This window comes from Heterodontus francisci, chromosome 6 (assembly GCF_036365525.1).
Source record: "Heterodontus francisci isolate sHetFra1 chromosome 6, sHetFra1.hap1, whole genome shotgun sequence".
Classification (NCBI taxonomy): domain Eukaryota; kingdom Metazoa; phylum Chordata; class Chondrichthyes; order Heterodontiformes; family Heterodontidae; genus Heterodontus; species Heterodontus francisci.
Window position 1 is genome coordinate 32,029,695 of NC_090376.1, and position 23,591 is coordinate 32,053,285.

Consider the following 23,591-nt stretch of genomic DNA (forward strand, 5'->3'; position numbering starts at 1 on the left):
CACAGTGATTTAGCTTACCACCTCAGTGAGCACTTGCTCCTGTTCCTCCAATTCTAATTGTAAATGAACCAATCAGATAAGTTTTCTTGAGTTTAAACAAGAAAGATGTATGTTTATTAACCTTATCACTCTTCTTCTTTCTTCTTCTTCTTTGGCCTCCTTGTCTCAAGAGACAATGGGTCAGTGCCTGGAGGTGGTCAGTGGTTTGTGAAGCAGCGCCTGGAGTGGCTATAAAGGCCAATTCTAGAGTGGCAGACTCTTCCACAGGTGCTGCAGATAAAATTGGTTGTCGGGGCTGATACACAGTTGGCTCTCCCCTTGCGCTTCTGTCTTTTTTCCTGCCAACTGCTAAGTCTCTTCGACTCGCTACTCTTTAGCCCCGCCTTTATGGCTGTCCACCAGCTCTGACGATCACTTGCAACTGACTCCCACGACCTGTGATCAATGTCACAGGACTTCACGTCGCATTTGCAGACGTCTTTAAAGCGGAAACATGGACGGCCGGTGGGTCTGATACCAGTGATGAGCTCGCTGTACAATGTGTCCTTGGGGATCCTGCCACCTTCCATAATTGGAGATACGTTCCTGCCACCTGATGCCAAGGATTCTCCGGAGGCAGCGAAGATGGAATGAATTGAGATGTCGCTCTTGGCTGACATACATTGTCCAGGCCTCGCTGCCGTAGAGCAAGGTACTGAGGACACAGGCTTGATACACTCGGACTTTTGTGTTCCGTGTCCGTGCGCCATTTTCTCACACTCTCTAGGCCAGTCTGGACATAGCAGTGGCGCTTGTTGATGCGCTTGTTGATTTCTGCATCGAGAGACAGGTTACTGGTGATAGTTGAGCCTAGGTGGGTGAACCCTTGAACCACTTCCAGAGCGTGGTCGCTGATATTGATGGATGGAGCATTTCTGACGTCCTGTCCCATGATGTCCATTTTCTTGAGGCTGATGGTTAGGCCAAATTTGTTGCAGGCAGCCGCAATCCTGACAACGAGTCTCTGCAAACACTCTTCTGTGTGGGATGTTAATGCAGCATCGTCAGCAAAGAGGAGTTCCCTGATGAGGACCTTCCATACTTTGGTCTTCGCTCTTAGACGGGCAAGGTTGAACAGCCTGCCATCTGATCTTGTGTGGAGGAAAATTCCTTCTTCTGAAGACTTGAACGCATGTGAGAGCAGCAGGAAGAAGATCCCAAACAGTGTAAGTGTGAGAACACAGCCCTGTTTCACACCACTCAGGATAGGAAAGGGGTCTGATGAGGCGCCGCTATGCTGAATTGTGCCTTTCATATTGTCAGCAAACGCAGCCTCTTTTTTTTTAAAACCATGACCCCCATTTTGATTGTGCTTTTTTTAAACCATGTGCCAGTCTTAACATTATTTTTCATGTTGTTGCTTTCGTACAGAGCCGTTCATTATTCTGCCATTAACACTCTCACTGGACAAATGCTTTGTCTTTTACTACAACTATTAACACTCTCTTTGCCTTATAATTAGATAGATAAGAATGGAACCAGGTGAGAACCATCCCACCCAGCTGAATGACACTGGAGAGGTGTTGGATGAGGATAGTGTGGTCAACCATGTCAAAGGCTGCAAACAGGTCAAGAAGGACGAGGAGGGAAAGCTTACCTTTGTCACAGTCACATCAAAGTCACAAATGACATCCAATAAGAGCCATTTTGGTGCTGTCGCAGGGGCGGAAACCCGACTGGAATGATTCAAACATGGAGTTCCGGGAAAGATAGGCATGAATTTGGGAGGCAACAACACGTTCAAGGACTTTGGACAGGAAAGGGAGTTTGGAGATGGGGCGGTATTTGCAAGGACAGTGGGGTCAAGAGATTTTTTTTTGGAGAGGGGTGATGACAGCAGATTTAAAGAGAGGGGGAAGTTGGGTAGTCAGCTATTTAGTGGGAATAGGGTCAAGGGAGTAGGAGGTGGCTCTCACGGACAAGATGAGTTCTGAGAGGGCATGAGGGGACGTAGGAGAGAAAGTGGAGAAAGATGCAAGTTCAGGGCGAGGGTGGGGGGGACGGGACATTAAGAGAAGTTTGGCCAGGTGGGCTAATAAAAGGGAGGTATGCAGCAGAGGCAGCTGATTGGATGGTCTCAAAGTGACAAAGTCCATGAGCTTCTCGCACTTATTGTTGGAGAGGAAAAGGGGAGAGGGGTTTAAGAGACAGTTTGCAGTAGAGAAAAGAAGCCAGCAGTTATCTTTTCATTCCAGGATGATCCTGGAATAGTGAGCAGTTTTAGCAGACAACAGCAGGACCCAATAGTGTTTTAATTGGTCCAACTAGATCTGGCAGTGGATGGCTAAACCAGTTTTCCACCATATCCTTTCAAGTTTGCGTCCCTTGGACTTAAGGGACTGAAGATGACAGCCGTACCGGGGAAACAGCAAGGGTGACAGAGAGTAGTTTTTTTTGGGTGGGGGGGGGGGAATAGGAGATCAAAGAAGGAGATGAGGTTGTGGTTGTCAAATCAGTAGCTGCAGAAATGTTGTGGCGAATGGAGGGCCAAAAACTAGACAGTTGGGATTTTTTAAGTGCTCCTGTAAGTGAATTGGGGGATAGATTTTTCCAGGGACAGATACAGGAGCTAAGGTTGGGGCATGTAAGTGGGGGGGCTGTTAGTGGATCTTGATATAAGAAAGTGATCAGAGATAGCTGTTATCTGTAATTGATACAATGGGACTAGCTAGACCACGTGAGATGGCAAAGTCAAGGGGGTGACCAATGAACTGAGAGAGAGAACATGATGAGTTGAGATGGATGATGAAATAACCAAGGATGAGAAGTCATTCGGTGCAGAGGCTGAGGGAGGAAAGATGTGAAAATATCTGAGAATTTTTTTGATCATACTTGGAGGGCAGTAAAGAACAGTGATTTTGAAAGAGAGGTAAGAGGGGTGGAATAAGGTGAAATGCTCAAAGGAGGAGAAAGTGCAAGAGGCGTAGGGGTCAGGCCAAGGTGTGATCTGTGATTAAGCACCACACCACCACCACGACTTTGCATCGCAAGTGGTGGAAGATGTAGCCAGGCGGGAAGACTTTATTAAGGGGAAAGGTGTCATCACCTATCAGCCAGGTTTTCATTAAGGCCATGATGTCGGTGCAATCATCCACAAAAGCTTCATAGATAGCAAGGGCCTTGTTCACAAGTGAACGGACATTCTCGAGGGATCTGCTGGCAGAATCCACAGGATCAGCAGTGGGAGGGGTATGTCGGACAGGAAGAAGATTGGCAAGATTAACCCCCAGCGGGCGCACTGGGCGAGAAGGTCGACGAGAGAATGGGTTGGGGTAATTGGGGTTGCTGTTCACAATGAGTCAGCGCCAAGTGCCTCAATGAGCTCTCCAGAGGATGTCAAAAGAGGCACAGAGGAAACCTGTAGGCTTATCCAAGAGGGAGTCAAGTCTGGGACTGTAGCAAGAGAGCAGTAAGTTCAAGGAGTACTGAAGAGTTGGGGTAGGGAATTGGGAGGGCAGAGTACCTGAAAGCAGAGAAGTGAAAGAAGTCAAAATGATAGAAGAGAGGGGTCTAGGAGGGGTAAAGAGAAAAGTTAAAAAGGAAGAGCAAAAGTGGAAATAGATTGAAAGGCTGCGGTCCAGAGCGGCAACCAAAATGCGCACATGATTGGACTCAGGGAAAACTCAAGTTACATAGGTCTAGTTAGTTACATAAAAATTACACACAAAGAATATGTGCTTGGGTCACATAGGGCTGCCGATGGCTGTGGAACCGTGCCCCAGCATGAGCTGCACCTTCAAAAGAGCAGAGAAGCATGTAACAAATTCAACTACTGAGAAGCTAATAAACATATAGATCTCTTGAGTTCACATGAAGGTACTTTCCCTTTGCAATCAAATTTAAGACATTTTATTATGCATTGGTTTTTATGGGCTAGTGTACAAAATCATAAATCATCCTCATAGCATTTTGATTTTGTGAGTGAGCAATTTAAAAGGCAATGGTTCAAAAGCACTCGGAAAAATAAATAGCACTGATGCTGCACAAGAAAGCTGTTAGATGTAGATTCGCTCATTTAGACCACAGTTGGACATGTAAAAATTTGAATATTTTAAAATTTAGAATATATAGTTAACTGTCTCTTTAAAAGAACACAAAATGGAAATAGCCAGAAGGGAATGAAACAGCATATAATACTGGAATATGTGCAGGTTTCTGGTGGGAATATAATTCTAAAACTTTGAAAGGTAGGAATAATACTAACTATTTGTCCATTTCAATGACCTTATCTGCAAAGAAACCTGCATCCAGTAAATTGAGCAGGCAGTAACACCTGTTCATCGCATATGTCCAGCTTTCATATACTCCTAAACAAAATCACAAAGCCATCAGGACCTGTTGAGTTTGGCTGTGACAGGCTCAGATGTGTTGAAGCAGAATTTTCCATTTTTGGATCTGATTCAAATCATGTTAGCAGACTGTTATAGGCTTACCAATTGAGGTCATGTTTATTGTGAAAAATGAACATGTCTTTAACACAGAAATTCAAATAACATATTATTTTGGTGGGGGCGGAGTTTGGGAATCAATGTAGCATTTCAACAAAGCAACCTTCAAAGAAGATCTTTACTTAGTTCAACCACATCACTCAATTACCCAATTGTAGTAAGGGTGCTACAAATAACCTCAGTGCACCCTGAGTTTGGGAGAATTAAAAAAAAGAAAAATTCTTCAACTCATCTGTTGTGTAGTAACTTCTGTCAGAAAGCAAATACTCATGTCAACTGAGGAGAAGATCAAACACAGCTGTGACTTTCCCCACAGTTGAACAGTGTGTCAATACTCACAGTAAAGATTCATACATAAACAGCGACTTGGGTGAGCTATCAACATATGACCTGCACCATGCAACCACACCCCAGCAAGAGTTAATGCACTTTGGAGAGGAAAATGGGAGTGAAAACTGGAAAGCATTAGAAAACTCCCCCATGTCACAATAATAAAAAAACACTATGCTACAGTTATACTGGTGAGACCACAACTGGAATACTGTGTACAGTATTGGTCTCCTTATTTAAGGAAGGATGTAAATGCATTGGAAGCAGTTCAGAAAAGGTTTACTAGGCTAATACCTGGAATGGGCGGGTTGTCTTATGAGGAAAGGTTGGACAGGCTAGGCTTGTATCTGCTGGAGTTTAGAAGAGTAAGAGGTGATTTTATTGAAACATATAAGATCCTGAGGGGTCTTGACAGAGTGGATGTGGAAAGGATGTTTCCCCTTGTGGGAGAATCTAGAACTAGGGTTCACTGTTTAAATATAAGGGATCGCCTATTTAAGGCAGAGATGAGGAGAAATGTTTTCTCTCAGAGGGTCGAGAGTCTTTGGAACTCTCTTCCTCAAAAGGCAGTGGAAGCAGACAGAGCCTTTAAATATTTTTAAGGCAGAGGTAGATAGATTCTTGATAAGCAAAGGGGTGAAAGGTTATCGGGGGTAGACAGGAATGTGGAGTTGAGGTTACAATCAGATCAGCCATGATCTTATTGAATGGTGGAGCAAGTTCAAGGGGCTGAGTGCCCGACTCCTAATTCGTATGTTCGTATGTACAGCTGGTGATAGTAAAGATTTAATGCACAACGTGACTGTTGAAAGAGGTGTTTGATGGCCACGTAAAGTAATAACCAATTTATAAAAAGTGGCTGATTGTTCGATTATGACTTAATCATTGTTTCACCCCTCAAACTTCATTATGCGCATTTAGTAGGGTTCAAATACCCAAGGACCTTCTGTATGGTAAGGTAGCCAGGGCCAGACGACCAGTGGGGCACCCAAAGCTCCGCTTCAAGGATGCATGCAAGCATGGCATGAAGGCCCTAAATGTCAACTATCACACCTGGGAGACACCAGTTCGCAAAAGAGGGAAATGGCGACACATCCTGTGGACTGGTGTGCACTACCACAACAACCAGTTGCTGCAGCAGCTTGGCAACAGGTGCCAACATCAAAAACAACTCACAGCGTCACTTGGCAGTTTCACATGTGGCATTTGTGACAGAATCTGCCACTCAAAGATTGGCTTTCACAGCCATCAGCAAAGGTGCCCCAAGAGAAGCCACCCCACCTAAATGGATTGTTTGCTCCATGTCCATCATCTTTCTGAGATGGAAGGATGCCAACCAGTAGCGTTCAAATAAATGGAGTTATGCAACTGCTTTTGCATCAAGATGAAGCAACATAAAGCACTGGGTGTGCATTGCAAAAGCAATAATGAGGCTCAGATATCAGGCACTGATTGTCCTGAGGCCAGCAGGTGTAAGACTGCCTATTATAGTAGTCTCGGTGAGCTAGTGCTTTCCATCATCTTGAACACTTTTATTTTGGAGTTGTTTTTGTAATAGGAGATAAGCCCATGCTTTCTTATTAAAAATTAACTGGCTGAGGTAGTGATCAATGCGCAGTCCATATGGTGCAGCATCGTGCAGTCAGCTGTCTAATTTAAATCTGCTAGTTGTGCAGTGCACACTGCAGATACTAGGCCAAGACTGATCTCTGCATCTTTACTGACAATGCACACAAATGTGGTTAACTTCAGTGTAGTATCACAACAAAAACAAGACAAGACAAAAATGTGTAGCTACAATAAATTGATCAAGTTGAATATAATCAGACTTTCTGGAATAATGAAGCTTGTTTTCAGACTGGACACATCAAACCAGCCACGGTCTCATTTCTAATATGTGCCAAGTTACTGGATTCCAACTGGGGCAATACTTAGGGTACTGCAATTTCAAAATTTTTATTCTTCCTTCAAGTCACTCACTTTAGGGACTGCTAGTTATGTTGCAATTTATGTTCATCAACCACCTAAAACTTCAGTCCCAATTATAAATTTCTGGAATGAAGCCAGTGCCAAATTAAAACACCCTCTTCTAGCCAAGGCTTTAATACAAAGAAGATTCTGGTAGTGGGCAGCATAAGTGCCATCCCAGAGTACAAACTCACTTTTGATCTGTGACTATCAGTGCCAGAAGACAGGATAACAGTACAGTGAGTGGACTTCAGGGAATGGCTGAACTGAAATTTACAAAGGCTGGTATTGTATGCCCGAGTTTATCACATCTAATCATGTAACTGTCCTAATAAAACACAGTAAAATGGTTCACACAAAAATATAGCTTTTTCATTTCTTCTCAATTATTTTAATGGTGAAAATACAGTGCAATTCTGCACATTTGTGAAAATACTGAGATTCATGCACAATAAATGAAACAAGACACTAAAACTAAGATTTAAAAAGAACAAAAGAATTAATTTTATTCTGGATACTAACTGTTGCTCTATGCATTTGATGGGATTTTCTTCATGATAAGATAGTATTTGAAGATAATACCATTTGAAAATAGCAATTTAAAGATTCCAGTTTCTGGTTTTGACTTGGTAATCTGATTAATTGCCCACTAATATACAGCTGAATGACAAATAACTGTGTGGCAAATCCTATACAAATAGCATGACATTTTATGGCATAAAAATGACTATCACTTTCACACTCCAAATTGATTGCACTTCCAAAAGCACTGATATTGTGCATGTGTTTTCAATTATTTACAGTACGATACTAACAAGAAAAATCAGTAGTGCAGAAAGATAATGGCTGGTTAGTAATCATAAAGCTGTAAGAATGTAACAAATAACTTAATTTACAGGATAAATGAGTATTTTCTGTTTAACCCTGAGGAATTTATTGGTTAATACATTACTCAAACCTTTCATTCAACCACTCCCAATAGCTTATCTTTAGGACAGTATCTGAGTTTTGAAATAAGAATTGTAATCAGTAATTGACAGCTACACTAAAAGGGGAAAAATTATCCTCTTGAGCCAGTACAGCTCTGATAATCTGTAGATTACTGTACTTAATCTCTGTTTCAAGAAATCTGATGAAAAAACCAGGACTGCATACATTCCTTTTTTTGCTATTGCAGTTATTGGTTTCAAAGTCCAGAACCAGCCACTGGAGAAATCCTCTCACTTCATCATTATTTAAATTTGTAAAAATTGACATTTGGAGGATGAGGGGTTTTCACAGGGACAGCAGACAGGCAAAACCGACTTCTATACTGACGCAGAAACATGGGTCTCATACAACTCCGAGCTAAATCTACCAGATTTGTTATGACCAGTGTTCAGGAAATTCTCGTCTTTTTACCCTGTCTTCAGTAATACTGGCCTTAGAAAATCTTTCAGGTTTAAGATGTTATAAACAAGAAGACCTGCGCTTCAAGAATCAGCAGCACAATACCAACAATGGGTTGGGGTTTGATCACAATTCAAATCAGAACATCTTTTTCAACATCTATTTACGATTTGTCCAATCACTTTAAGTTTGGTTATTGCATGTGGGAGAGAATCTTTGTTGTTTAGGCTTAGTATTTTCTGCTAACTCATTATCCACATGCTGAAGATTATACACACTGTCAAAAGTAAATCAATTCAAAGCAACACGTTTAGGTCTAGAGACTGAATGGAGTTCAGGAAACCAGCACTGGATTTGATAAGCTTTGCTCAACTATGAATTTTTGCATTTTCTGTATTCCAGGTTTAAACTTTAGAGTACCAGAATCATCTTCCATTTAGCAAGTGCCACCAGCTCAAAAAGTTCTCCTGAATTTACAGTTACGACATCTAATTCCCCAAAGAAATTTCTAGCATCTGAGCTGGTATATGAAGAGTTATGTAAAAGTCTAATGAAGAGATGCCCCATCTGTGTCAGTTTTGTACTCAAGAAGGCAGAAGTTCTAAAGTTAAGTTGAATCTGCAGTGGTGATTTTCCATTAGTGGCTATTTTTTCTTGTACTAAACATGATTTGAAGTGATACAGTCTGATAGAGAGTGTATTCTTCTGCTAACTGAAAACTATTCTCATCAGAGGAGAAGTGAAGGAGGCTGTGCCGACTGACTATGCTACCAACAAGCCCCACCAAAACTGAAGTTAATGGGTGTCAAAGGGAACACTCCAGTTACTGGAGTTCTACCTAACACAATGGAAGATTATCATGGCTGTTGGCATTCAACATAGTCCCAGGACACCTCTGCAAAGTTCCTCAAGGAAGTATCCTCAGCCCCATCATCTTTGGTTACTATACTATGAAATTTCCTTCAACTTTAAGTCCAGAGTGAGGCTGTACAATGACAATTCTGCAGTATCCAGATCCCTTCAGAATTCCTCCAATAGTAAAACAGCCCATACCAGCCTTTAGCAGGACCTGAAACAGGGCATAATTTATACCACATAATTGCCAGGTAATGAGCATTTTGAAAAAGAGAAACCCAAGCCATCTTCCCTGACCTTTAAAGACATTACCACTGCTGAGTCATCCATCAACATCTTGAGGGTCACCAGTAACCAGAAGTTTAAATGGACCAGCCAGATTAGCAATGTGGCTACAAGAATAGAGACTTGGTACTCTACTGTGAGTGGCTCACCTCCTGACTACTCAACACCTGCATATCACCAACAAAAGCTCAAATGGTGAGCATGATGGAATTCCCATCACCCACCTGGGTGAGTGCAGCTGCAACTACACTCAAGAAGCTTAAAACCATCCAGAACAGAATTGTTTGCATGATTTGCTCCTCTGCCACTGAAGTCATTATACCAGCTCTCGTCACCAGCACTGTAACAGCAGTTTCTTTACTACTTATAGGGTGCACCTCAGAATCTCACAAAGCTTCATTGAATCATACAGCACAGAAGGAGACCATTTGACTGGCTCATTGTATCTGTGTCATGTGTTTGAAAGTGCTATTCAATTAGCGACTCACCAACAGCACCTCCTTTGCCTAGTGAGCTAACCAACCAGATGGACAGGAAATACAATGTTGTTGGAACACCATCACCTCTAAGTATCTCTTCGATGTCCACACCAAATTGACGTTCACACTATAGTTCCTCCATTCCTGCTTGGCCAATTCCGTGAAACTCTCTAACACCATCGTGTGAGTACTAGCACTACAAGAGCTACAATGGATCAAGGTGAAAGCCCACCACCACCTTCCCACAGTAAATAGGAATAGGTCATAAAGTGGTATAGACAGCGACACCCAAACCACTAAAACAGATAAAAGTCTAAGAGAACACAAGTGGGCTGTGTTAATTCCAGAAAGCTATTACAATGGCAGGTTTTAGAATGAACAGGATGAATTCCTGTTCATTGGGCAGCACAGTGGTTAGCACTGCAGCCTCACAGCTCCAGCGACCCGGGTACTCCAGCGGAGTTTACAAGTTCTCCCTGTGACTGCATGGGTTTTCGCCAGGTGCTCCGGTTTCCTCCCACACGCCAAAGACTTGCAGGTTGATAGGTAAATTGACCATTATAAATTGCCCCTAGTATAGGTAGGTGGTAGGGGAATTGAGGGAAGGTGGGGATGTGGTAGGAATATGGGATTAATGTAGGATTAGTATAAATGGGTGGTTGATGGTCGGCACAGACTCAGTGGACCGAAGGGCCTGTTTCAGTGCTGTATCTCTAAATAAATAAATTCCTCAGTTACAGAATCATGAGGAAACTGATGGGTGATTTGGAAAGGTAGGCTAGATAAAATATTGGTATTCTCCTGCCCAAAACATTACTATGCCATTATGTGTTACTGTGTAGAACTGCTTCAAATACACGTGGTTCTGTTTGCCTGGTCTTTGGTGCTATGGGACTTGCCCCACCGATGACTGTGGCCAGACAAAAATGGAAGAAAGTGACAGCAGTTCACAATGTCACTCCAGCTTTGCTGCTAATACTTCCAGAGGAATTAATCCTCTCTACCCCACCATCAGGAGTGCCACCAGCACCTCATTTAAATTAAAGAACTGCCACTAAGGTCAAGGCAGCCATCGGTAACAGCACTATGATATATACACAACCTATATCCCACTAGCCTCTATGTATTATTGAAGATGACCAACTTCTTCCAGGCTTTAGAAGAAACACAGATTAAAGTGCACAAGAATTCTTCTTGGATATTCAGAGCAGCACTGACATGCAATGTAGAATATATCTTTAAAGTGGCTGAACTAAACATAAGAAAGAAACCCCAACAGCCTCTAAGATAAGCTGTCTGGAAATGATGCACGTTACTTACTTTTCTGATTGAAGCTTAGTAGTTTTGATGATCAGATCTTGTGTCTGTTCCTTTGCTAACTGGAAATGAACCAGAAAAGATGTGTTTTGCTGTTAAGTACCTGAGAAAAGTCAAATATATCCAAGGTCTAACATCTTCAGATAACACATCAACAATTCTTACACAAATACATATTTTACTGCCGATCAATTATACAAGTCTAAGTCAAAAATGAAAATTACATTCAACACATTTGATTTTTCTACCCAGAACACAGTTTTAACCTTTTCCCCACTCCCATCTCCCCTAAAGGGGTGGGAACAGGTAACCTGCTCCCAGGCTTATGCAAACAGCATTCTGAAAGTCACATTAGCAGTATGTCAGAGCAACTCAAGATGACTGTCTTCCAAATTTGAAAAAAAAAGTCCCAACCAGAAACATCTGCACAACAATATGGATAAAATCGAAACTCATCTTGTGGAGTTTTGGCAGGTACTCACAATCTATTACTCAAATCTCCCTTCCCCCTCCCAACCCCACTTCCTTCTGTGTCCCCCCCCCTAGAAAAAACTCTTCCCCAAGTCACTTACAATGGCACTTACAAATTCCCAACTGTCTAGCCCAGGGCTGTCCAATCTTTTTGTGTACTAGGTCACATTACAATTTTTGTCATACAAGGGGCCGGTGTGAATATTTTGGAGATAAAGGCATTAAAAATTTGTCTTACTGTCTCTATCTCCCCTTCTCTCTGCCTTGCTCTCTCTCTTCCCTCCCTCTCTCTTTCTCTCTCCTGCCCCCCCCCCTCTCTCTTCCCCTTCTCTCTCCGTCTCTTTCTGTTCTCCTCTTTCTCCGTCTCTTTCTCTTCCCCCTCTCTTTCTGTGTGTCCCTAACTCTCCACTGCTCGCTCTCTGCTCCCTGCTCCCACTCACCATAAATGTGGATTACAGAGGCCTCTCCGCTGGGTGCAGCCATATTGTGTGGAAGCAAGGTCCTAACCTATAGCTGCCCGCCAAGGTGCCTGACATTCCGGCAGTGTACATCGCGGGCTGGATGAAAACCTTCGGAAGTCTGGAAGATCAGACTCTGGGCAGCAGGCCATATGTTGGACAACCCTGGTCTAGCCTTTGGCCCTCCATTCACCATGACATATCTGCTCAACCCCACCCTCACCTCCACCTTTAATTCCACTGTCCCCACTAAAACCAAGGGTTGAATGTTACGCGCCCCCCCCCCCCGCCCCCCCGAAGAGCGGGATGGTGGGGGGGGGGGGGGGGGGTGGCGTTAAATAGAGCTCCCACTTTATGCAGGGTGGCAGCGGCAATAAACGGTCCGCCCATCCCAGGCCAATCAAGGCCCTTAAGTGGCAGTTAAGTCGCCACTTAAGGGCCTTCACCCGCCTCCACACGGATTTTACGTTTGGCAAGCGGGCGTCCTAGACCCAAGAGAAGTTGCCTGACAAAAGCAGGCAGCTCTCGAATGGCCCGGGGGGGCTTCCTGATCGGGCAGTGCCCGATGGAGGGCCACCTCCACTACCCCAACCACCCCTAACACGCCCCTCATACTCCCAATCGACCACCCTTACCTCGCCGGGACCTGACCAATTATCCCCGCAAAGCAACCAAAACTTACCTTTGTTCCAGGCTCCCTGACATCATTTTTTCAAGCTGGGATGTAATCCCAGCAGTGTCCATTGTTCCCAGTGGCACTGCCGGGTCTAAAAGCTGTCAGCCGGCACCTCCATTAGACAGGACTTCCTACCTCAAGCCAATGGAAGTCGCACCTCAGAGCAATTAAAGCCCGGGAACCCACAAAATACGGACTAGATCCCCAGGCGAGGCGGAAGCAGGTTCACCACTGACTTTTCAATCAGTGGCCGGCTCCCGTCCGCCTAAGGTAAAATCTTGGCCCAATACTCTCTCTCACCCTGGCCATTCCCCCGGTATAACCCTCATCTCCACTCCCTTAAATCCAAGTGATACAGACTTGAACGTTTGTGTTGAACAACTGGTTTAGCCATTCATCACCAGATCTGGCTGACCACATAAAACACCATCAGGTCCTGCTCTCCTCTAACCCAAAACTCCTAACTAATCCAGGATCATCCTGGAATTCAAAATTAACTCCCAGCTTCTCTTCAGAATAAATAGGCTTTTGACAATTGATCTCCCGTGCCTTCTTCACCCTTACTTCTAACAATTAAGTGTAAGGAGCTCATGGACGTCTTTGTCACTACAATTGAGACCATCGGTTCAGCTACCTCTGTTGCTTCCCTCCCTCCCCCTAGTCCATCAAGGCAAACTTCCCCTAAGGTCAATCTGCATTCATTAATAGTCATCTTTTAAATGAGACCCTTAAAGATCCGACTGTGGAGGTTAGTGGAATGGGATGAAGTATTTTCTTTTCATATTTTGAATCAAGAACAGACTATTTCTGCTCACTTGCAGACTGAACAGCTCAGTCCACCTATACTGGTCAGCAAAGTACTTCCATGCATCCGGATTCCAAGCACATTGCCAAACCACAAGAATTGTTTTCTTGTTGCTCTTACTGATCTGGAAGCAACACACATATACATTGGAGAGTTTCCCATCAAGACCCTGAGGCAATAAACTGCAAAAATTGTAGAATTAATATTCAAATTATCCTACTGCCTAAGCTTGAAAGTGGTGGTTTAGATGCCTGCTGTGATGTGAACAGGCAGTTATCAATTTTTTAATTTTCTTCATGTTCAAATCCCTCAAAAGCCCCTCCCTGTCTGTCACCTCCAGCATTAGAAACCTCCAAGAACTTCATGTTCCTCCAATTCTGGTCTTTTGTGTATCCCTCAATTCCTTCAGCCCACTGTCAGTAGCTGTAGTTTCAGCTGCATAGGCCTCAAGCTCTGTAATTCTCTGTCTAAATCTGTCTGCTTCTCCACACCCTTTAAGACACCCCTTAAAACCTACCTCTTTGACCATGCTTTTGGTAACCTGCACTAATGTCTCCTTCTCTGGCTCAATTTGTGTCTGATCATGCAACTTTGAAGTGCCTTGGGATGTTTACTATGTTAAAGGCACTAAATAAATGCAAGTTGTTGTTGAATGTTAAGTCAATGTGAAATAACAAATTTCACTTACCTGAAAATGCTCTGAATCTGGTTTGTTTCTGAAGTGTAAATTTATATTTAGACACAAAATGCTCCTCTGGAGGAGACGGAATCCACAACCAATGTACATTTCTACTGTTAGTAAGCTGGCAGAGAATAACCTCGTGCTTTGATGTCATCATAGTCTCATACATGTGATAAGGTATTGAATGTCATCTGCCAACCCGAGCCTTAACCCACAAAATGCCACAGCACACGTGTCATATGAAAATAGAAGAGTTAACAGTAGTCAGCACTTATCAGACTTGTTGTATAATACCAATCCAGCCATGTTCCTATCTACACTGTGAGAGGTATGGGTTTCTTACAACCTACCTTTAAACGACTGGTCATATCCTGACAGCAGACACTCATTGCTTGGACATCTTCATGAACACCCTCCAGTTCCTATGACAGAGTGAAAACAACATGCATTTTACATAGCTGTGATAAAAGAAAAAACATAAACACAATGGGATTTATTTTTCTGTTCAAAATAAAATATTTTGGTTAACAGCATAACAAGTTATTTAAAAAAATTATACTGCTGGGAGGATGGGATGGAGAGCAATGCCTTCCCAAAGAGGATAGGAGAAAATTGGACAGAAACTCATTACTTAGAACAGCATTAGCAAAGGTCTAGAACCATGTTGCCTGTTAGTGGTGCATGGCTTAGCAAAATCAAAAATAACCACCTGCATTGATACAACATTTTAATGTAGTAAAATGTCTCCAGGTACTGCACAGAGACAAGAACAAAGGCTGAGTGGTAGTAGCAGATTTAACAAAAGTAACCAAATCATGACTGAAGAGGTAGGATTTGAGGAGCCTTTTGAAGATGGCAAAAGAAATAGCAAGGCAGAAAGGTTTAGGAAGGTCCACAGTGATGGACCAAGGTGACTGAAGTCTCTACCACCAAGGATAAAGTAGAGGGCAGAGAAGGAGAGGAATGCAAAAGAGATCCAAGTCAGAAAGGCAGAGCACGTGTTGCTGCACAGAGCTCAACAAAGTTTCTTCGGGAAGCAAGACAAATCAGGTCAAAAATTTTGAATTAAATGTACTGGAGGATGGGAAAAAAATTTCCAGGGCAATGGGGAAAGAGCAGGGGAATGGGTCTAATTGGATACTTTTTCAAAGTGCCTGCACAGGCATGATGGTCCAAAAGGCCTTCTTCTGTGCTGTAACATTCTAAGGACAGGGACTCAGTGAAAGACTCGATTGGCAAAGATAGGTGTGACTGGTAAGCAGATCTTAATGCAAAATAGGTTGAGAAAAACAGAATTTTGGACAAGTTAGCTGGAGTTTGCATGAGAAGGAGTTTGGCAGGCCAAGAAGGAAAGTGTTGCAAAATGTGAACAGAAGGTGGTGGTTTAGGGAACAAGGAGGAACATGGTGCACTGAGAAGGAGAAATGGGAAGTGTTGAAAACAGGAGCAGGGGGGGCAGAGATAAGCTGAAAACAATTAATAGAAAAGGGAGGGAAGCTCCCAGACACAAACTAAAATGCACATGGAGGTCGTCAAAGGATGAAACTTCTCTACCAACTTAATTGCATATGTTGTGTGTGCATGTAATATATTTATTACTATTAAACAATGACCAGAAATAAGTCCTTACAATGCTGCAACCTCTTAATGGGATTCAATGTGATAGCTATAAACATTTTTGAATTGTGCTTTCATGGCTTACGACATGCTCTGAACTCCATATATGATTACAATTGTAGCAACATCCCATGCAATCATTTCTAGTTAATAATTACTCTTTATCAGATAACTTTTAGAGTAATGCTGTGACTGTGCCTCACATTATTGTAAATCCTTCTTGCTCCACATCAGTCTCAGCTACAGCTACATGCATCCTGTGGTGAAAACTGTCAAGAAATGAACTGCTCCAGAACCCTCAATCAAGATTCATGAGAACTAGAAAAATAAGCAACATACACCTTTCAATCCCCCTCCTCTCAGTAAAAGCTGCATGAAAGGAGGTATAAAAATATTTTTCTTAATTTCAAATGTGATGAGATAGATACACAAAATATGAAGTCTTGATCTGTTTATGAAGAGATTTTATTTAGTACTTTTGTAGTACAACGCGAGTGCCCATTTTAAGTGGCTTGTCTTCATGTAAAACCGAAGTTGTATTATAAATCTGCAGTCAGGACTCAACATGGAGGAAGGAATCTCATTCCATTTTGCTCCACTCAGGTCTGACTCTGATCGCACACTTTCACTACAACAATAGCATTGGTGCAAAGTAATCTTGTTTTGTATAGACACTACAATTGTAGTGTAACTGTAGCCTAAATGTTCACAAGTTATGGTGGATCTTTGCAGTGAACTGGAATCCAACCATTATTGAGCACGGATCAACAAAATACTGCTAATACTTCGCCAGTGGGTGACTGTTCCATTTTCCAGCATAATCATACCCATTTTGATCCCCCACCCAGAGTGCATTTGTGCTTTTGTGACACTCAGTGCTTCTGCCAAGTGGTGTTCAACATGGAGGAGTATTGATTCATCAGCTGAGGGAGGGCAGTAGGTGATGATGCCATGAGACATCAGGGGGTCCAGAGTCAATGCTGAGGACTCCCAGGGCGACTCCCTCCTGATTGTATACCACTGTGCCACCATCTCTGTTAGGTTTGTTCTGCCAGTGCGGCAGGACATACCCATGGATAGTGGAGGAGTCTGGGACATTGGCTGATTGGTATGATTCTTTGAGTATGACTGTACTGGACTGTTGCTTGACTAATCTGTGGGACAGGTCAATAGAGTGGTCAAGAAGGCATACGGCATGCTTTCCTTCATCGGACGGGGTATTGAGTACAAGGGTTGGCAGGTCATGTTACAGTTGTATAAGACTTTGGTTCGGCCACATTTGGAATACTGCGTGCAGTTCTGGTCGCCACATTACCAAAAGGATGTAGATGCTTTTGGAGAGGGTGCAGAGGAGGTTCACCAGGATGTTGCCTGGTATGGAGGGCGCTAGCTATGAAGAGAGGTTGAGTAGATTAGGATTATTTTCATTAGAAAGACGGAGGTTGAGGGGGGACCTGATTGAGGTGTACAAAATCATGAGAGGTATAGACAGGGTGGATAGCAAGAAGCTTTTTCCCCAGAGTGGGGCATTCAATTACTAGGGGTCACGAGTTCAAAGTGAGAGGGGAAAAGTTTAGGGGGGGATATGCGTGGAAAGTTCTTTACGCAGAGGGTGGTGGGTGCCTGGAACGCGTTGCCAGCGGAGGTGGTAGACGCGGGCACGATAGCGTCTTTTAAGATGTATCTAGACAGATACATGAATGGGCAGGAAGCAAAGAGATACAGACCCTTAGAAAATAGGCGACATGTTTAGATAGAGGATCTGGATCGGCACAGGCTTGGAGGGCCGAAGGGCCTGTTCCTGTGCTGTAATTTTCTTCGTTCTTTTGTCTTTGACAGCTCTCCCAATTCTGGCACAAGTCACCAGGTGTTAATGAAGAGAACTTTGCAGGGTCGGCTGGGCTGGGTGTGCCTTTATTGTGTGTCGTGTCTGAATCTGATGCCTAGGTTGATGGCAGATGGTCCAACAAGTTTTATTATTATACCTTTTTATAAAGTTTTGATACAACTGAGTGGCCATTTCAAAGGCAGTTAAGCGTCAACCACATTGCTTTGAGTCTGGAGTCACATATAGGCCAGACTAGGTAAGGGCGGCAGGTTTCCTTCCCTAACTGGCATAAGTTGAACCAGATAGGTTTTTCAGACAATCCGATAGCCAGCATCTATTTAACTAACTGAATTCAAATTCACAAACTCCCATGGTGGGATCTAAACTCACATCTTTGGATTATTAGTCCAGCTCTCCTGGAATACTAGTCCAGTAACATAACCACTATGCTTACCATACCTGATAGGGCCTAGGCAGATGCAGGCATGGCCACCTCTGATGGAGCAACTAAAATCAGGGATGTGCAAGAGGTCAGAATTGGAGGAACACTGTCGGAGGTGCCAGCTTGTGGATGAGACATTAAACCAAGCCCCCATCTGCCCACTCAGGTAAAAGATTCCATGGCACTATTCAAGGAAGAGCAGGGGATTTCCCCTGGTGCCCTGGCCAAACTTTATCCTTCTGTTAACATCACCAAAGACAAGATTGTCTGCTCATTATTGTATTACTGTTTGTCAGACCTTTCTGCGCACAAATTGTTTGCCACATTTCTCTAGTTACAACAGTCACTACACTTTAGAAGCACTTAATTGGATGTGTCATGAAGGACATCATATTAAAGCAAGTTCTTTCTTTCCTTTCTGCAAGAAAAATTCACATTATTGCTTCAAAGTACACTGAGGAAGTAGAGGACATAAATTGGTGAGAAGTATGTTTAGAACATATTCAGAGTAATCTGCCAGATAAGGCAATCAAGGCAAAATACTGGGATTATTCAAAATTTAATTATCCCACAATGGGAGAGTTAAAGCACTCCCCAACTTTTCTAGTAGTCTTCAATGTAATCATCCAGATAAAAAAAGAAAGCTCAGGTCATCTCTTCTCTCGCTCTCTCTCTTTATCAAGATGAAGCATGCCACTTCAGGACATGTTCCATACAGCAACTTTGTTGAAAACTAACAAAACCTGCCTAATGAAAATAGACAAGTTTAAGAAGCAAAATGTGACTTTTTCTGTTCACTCAGTTTGCTCCAATTTGTTCTTAAAACTTTTTTTAAAAAAAAAGAACCTTCATTCATAATCATTTAATAATCTAAATGCGATCAATCAACACTTCACAAGCCACAAATCCTCTTCAATGTAAGAGATGTTTGACTACGTACCTCTTTGACTTCTTTGAATACACGTACAAATTCTTCATTAATGGACAAGCTCCGTCGCTCTATATCTCCTCGCAGATTTCTCCTGGTACGTAAACTATTCTCAGTGAAGAATACAGACAAGGCTTTGAGAGCCTCCAACATGTCCTGTGAAGTTAATGGGCACATTTTACGATTTAATAGGAAATGTACTGCATTGAGACTGTGTATACTTTTAGAAATCTTAAATTACAGGTTGAAGAGCTGCTTACCTTTTCTTTACTGTACTCGCTATGGAGAACTGTATTAAAACTATTAGAAAGTAGTGTGATGATGTAACCTGAGGTTTCAGACATGCATTGAAAGCTAGTAGTATAATGAACCACAAGTAAAATATACAGCAGCATCCAGTCATAGGGTCACAGGTCTGGAAGCTCGCTATTTCATGAAGGTCTTAAAGCCCAATGCCATAAATTCGGTTACTTCTAAAATTAGATTTTAAGGTTCTCATCAATTCTACATTTAAATAAATAAACCTGCTGTTAAAAAAAAATCATTGGTCACACAGATTTTAGCAATATAGCACACCTCTGTATAAAGCAAGGGCATCATGGCAAATCCTGATGCTTTACAAGAAGCACATTTCGAAGAATTTGGGGCACATCTAAGGAGCTTGTTAAAACAAGTCCCTCTGAGAAATGAGATCAAGGAAATCCTTAGAGAAACAAGAACTGTCATGAATCACTGGCAAATTAGTATTTACTGGGAAATTCCTACAAGAAACTGGAGCTCCTATGAATCACTGTGACAAATGAAAGTATCACAGAGAATCAACGTATTTTATTGAAAACCAGGCAATAAGGATTTCAAGGCTTTATTGATAGTAGGGTAAATGAATGTTCCTTTTTCTATAACAGCGTTAAGTCTAGATAAATGCCTACCAGCTTCAAACACGACAATCTCAGCACCCCAATATTTCAATGGGTTAAAGTCAAGACAGTCCTGGGGTAGATCCTTGGACTTTCTTGAGTTGGCTGATGCTTATAGGCAAATCGTACTTGGCTTTAATGTTAGCCTATACAGTGAGTGTTAGTAGCTGTTCAACCGATAGGTTAGGGAGGGGATAATCACTTAAGAGGTCCCGCCACTGATCTTAATCAAGTGACCCTTGCTGGAAGCACGCATGTTTGTACAAGATCAGGCTCAGGTCAGCTAACCCCATATTGAATACTATGCTGACAAACACTGTCAAAGCCTCACCCTTGAGTAGTAGCAAGTTGGGTGAAGTACCAGCAGGTACCTGTAACCATATTTAAATCAACAGCTGAGAGAGGAAGAGGGAGAACAACAATTGAGGACAAAGTTGTCATAAGATGTAATAATCTACTTTGTCAGTCCAATTCATACGTTTTATATATTTCACTGAAACCTATATAAATATATGCACCCAAAATGAGACATTGAGATCCCCAAATAACTTATATGGCACAAAATACAAGAAGCACTCTGAAACCACATCCACGCACAAATTATGAACTACAGACAGCCTTTAGCGCATCATGTCCTCTAACAATTTAAAACACAGGACACAGCCTGTTGCAAAGCTGCTGTATCTGGAACTTGCAGTAAATTAGGATCAACAGCACTTCCCCTTGAAGCTGGCTTCCTTTCGGCCCCCAAATTCTTGTGAGGTCACTGTATGCCGTTTAGCGCAAGGTGGCAGCAGGCTTTGTGGAATGGGGAGTTCTTTATCCAGCATGCATAGCAGCAGAGACACTGAATGCTTCCACGGTTCTATCCCAGGAATGGAGCAGTTTCTCTGCCGCTGTGGTGGCTAAACAGAGAACTCCCCATTCCACTGAAAATGTTTACAGTACATGCAATGACCATTTTGAAAATAAAGACACCTGCAAAACAACGACGGCTGATGTCAGTTCCTAAAACATCCATAATGTACAGATTTCACTGTACTTCTATCTAGATTGAAGTTTAGACCAAGACACAATCGAAGCATGAGATAACTGCTATCAGTGTTTCTGGCCAGGGAGAGTAAAGAAAGATCAGGTAGTGTTCCTGTGTCTGATCACTATTCAACAATCCCAGGTGGAAAGTGCACTTGTGAACAGGATTAGCCTTGACTGTAATGTTCTCCATGGCCGAAATGCCAACACTCACTATCTAGATTTACATGAGAAGAATGACAAGGGGGGAGAAGTATCCATGGATTGCCAATGTCTTTGGAACCATGTAATAGCAGAAATCAGTGCCTACTGGTGATGACGGAGATAAAATAACTAAATAGTAATCATGCCAAATCTGCTGAAACTGCTCTCCATTTCAGCAGGAAAGGACAGCTTAAAGTGAATGAAAAGGATTGCGATGGGTTTGAAGTATGCTTTTAGAAACTTTTAGAATGTGAGAACTTTGGCCCCTGTGAAGAGTTAACGCCCAGAAAAATAAAATAATTATTGAAGTCAACTTTTCTTTCTCACGAAAGCTGCTCACTTCTCCAACTCTACCATGCAACAAGATTAACAGATAAGTTTAAGAGGTACCAGGAACAAGTAAATGCATGTCGCCACAACACAATTTCAAAAGCCAGCTACTTCTTCTGCTTGAACATATTTTCAGATTAGATTAAAAATATGTTTTTTTAAAAGTGCCCCAGTGACACTGTAAGTCAAAATGAGTGAAGTGATTTAATTACAAGTTTCAATAATTTTTTTGGTAGGAGAAGAAGAAATTCTCTTTTCTGTTGGCAGTATACATCAATGGTGGTCCTGGCTCTTAATAATTTTGTATTGCTGTCATTGGGCGCCAAAACATTTGAGACTCATTACCACAGATTTATCAACAGTCCACGCCTGGCAGAAGTTTATTGCCTCTAGGTTTCTTCCATTATCCATTTGCATGGCAGCAACACACATGCAGTATAGTTCAAATTGTGGCACAGGCTCTCCAATACCTTTGCTAAGCATTCGTATCTCTGGGTAGCAAGCATACTCGACCACAGGGGCCATTACAGATAAACTTTACCATGTCTCACACAGTACTTCAGAAATCAAAAATCTTGGCTGATTTTTAGTAGGGATACAATAGTTAATTGTAGCATTCTCACTGCCACCCAGCTGGAATCGACTGACTCAGCACAAGTAAATATTTGGAGCTTCCTGACCTGTGTGGAATAGTTGGCAACATACAGTATGGTGCATTTATCCACTGAATCATTAGAGAACGCTTACAAAATTTTACTTATGTTTCATACATGATATTTTTAAAATAATTGATTTAATTTAGAATTAAGGACCAGCAGCTGAGAAAAAACACTGGTCTGGCAATAGAGAAGCTCAAAAGTAGGACTCTTTTACAACAAACAACTTTAGAAACATAAAAATTAAGAAATTACAAAAAAGCTTCTCGCACGTGAGAGTACAATCAGTGGACATGCAATATTAGTCAGAACATGCTCATTGATGCACAGTTGCAAATTTCACTGGTCTCGTAATTTTACAAGCTAACGTATGAACATTATAACAGATTGGATTAGCTCTGGACAACAGGATGCCTGAGAATACCATGCACATTGCTCTCATTGTGTTCCCTTCCATCTGTCTTCTTTCTCTAGATTACTGCTTTCCACATACCTTGTTCTTCCCACCATTCCTTTCCATCTGGTTCTCCCTTCTGCACACCATGCATTCCTCACTTGTAGCTAAATTGTTTTCTCAATGTCTTCCTGCTTTTCAAATAACCAAACTGCTGGAAGATCTACTGGTGCATTAACTTATTTACCAACAGTAAAATGAATGAAAGTATTTATGTTCCAATTGAAAGTAAAATCTGTTTAGTTGCTAAATTAGCACGCATATTTTATTCTGAACAAGAATAAATGTATTATCTAACAGAAAGACAGTAATGCATATTTAATATTAAAATGGTCCTTTAAGCCTTTCCTTAACAGAAGTCATAATTATGAAAAACGAACAAGTGCCAAGGAGATGTATTTCAGTTGGTGATAAAACATTCCCTTTCCTAAGTGTTACGATACATAAATTTTGATGTCAGCACACTCTTTCTCCAGCACCAACTCACACTTGAACATGCACAAGGTTCAAACTTGAGGAAGTACTAACTAGTTTTGTACTAGAATATTGGTAGATATATAAAAATTATTTGCACAATTATTTTGTGTGGATAAATGTTAAAAATACTTTCAGAAGTGGCTGATTATTTTTCCATTACTCATATTAATTCGGCACAGTAAAGAGAGGAGAAGGGAGGTCCTCAGAAAATACTCTGATCTGGCCCGTCTAGGATCAACACTATTTCTAATTTACTTTTAAAAGCAAACAAAATATAATTCTCGTCTCTCCAACAGGTTAAGCCAAGAACAAATAACCCACAATCTTTGGTGCACTGTCCCTTCGTGTGCCAGTCTGAACCAGGTTCTCTGATAACCTGTGACACAGTAATAAGCATAGCAGCTTAATGTCAGATCAGTTATTGTGGTATATTCCAAATAACATCAGAGTGGAATAGTAGGAAATGGGGATCACCATCCTATAAAACTGTCACTTTATTTGAAA

The 23,591-nt window shown here is 42.0% G+C and overlaps 1 protein-coding gene across 1 annotated transcript in view; it reads right to left on the reverse strand.

The window, feature by feature from the left end:
- cog6 (component of oligomeric golgi complex 6) overlaps positions 1-23,591 on the reverse strand; it is a 124,512-nt gene that overhangs the window by 97,592 nt on the left and 3,329 nt on the right. The window contains exons 2-4 of the mRNA XM_068033439.1: positions 19,030-19,173; positions 14,553-14,624; positions 11,114-11,172 (exon numbers count right to left, since the gene is read on the reverse strand). Of these exons, the coding sequence (XP_067889540.1) occupies positions 11,114-11,172; positions 14,553-14,624; positions 19,030-19,173 (275 nt within the window). The remainder of the gene's footprint in view (positions 1-11,113; positions 11,173-14,552; positions 14,625-19,029; positions 19,174-23,591) is intronic.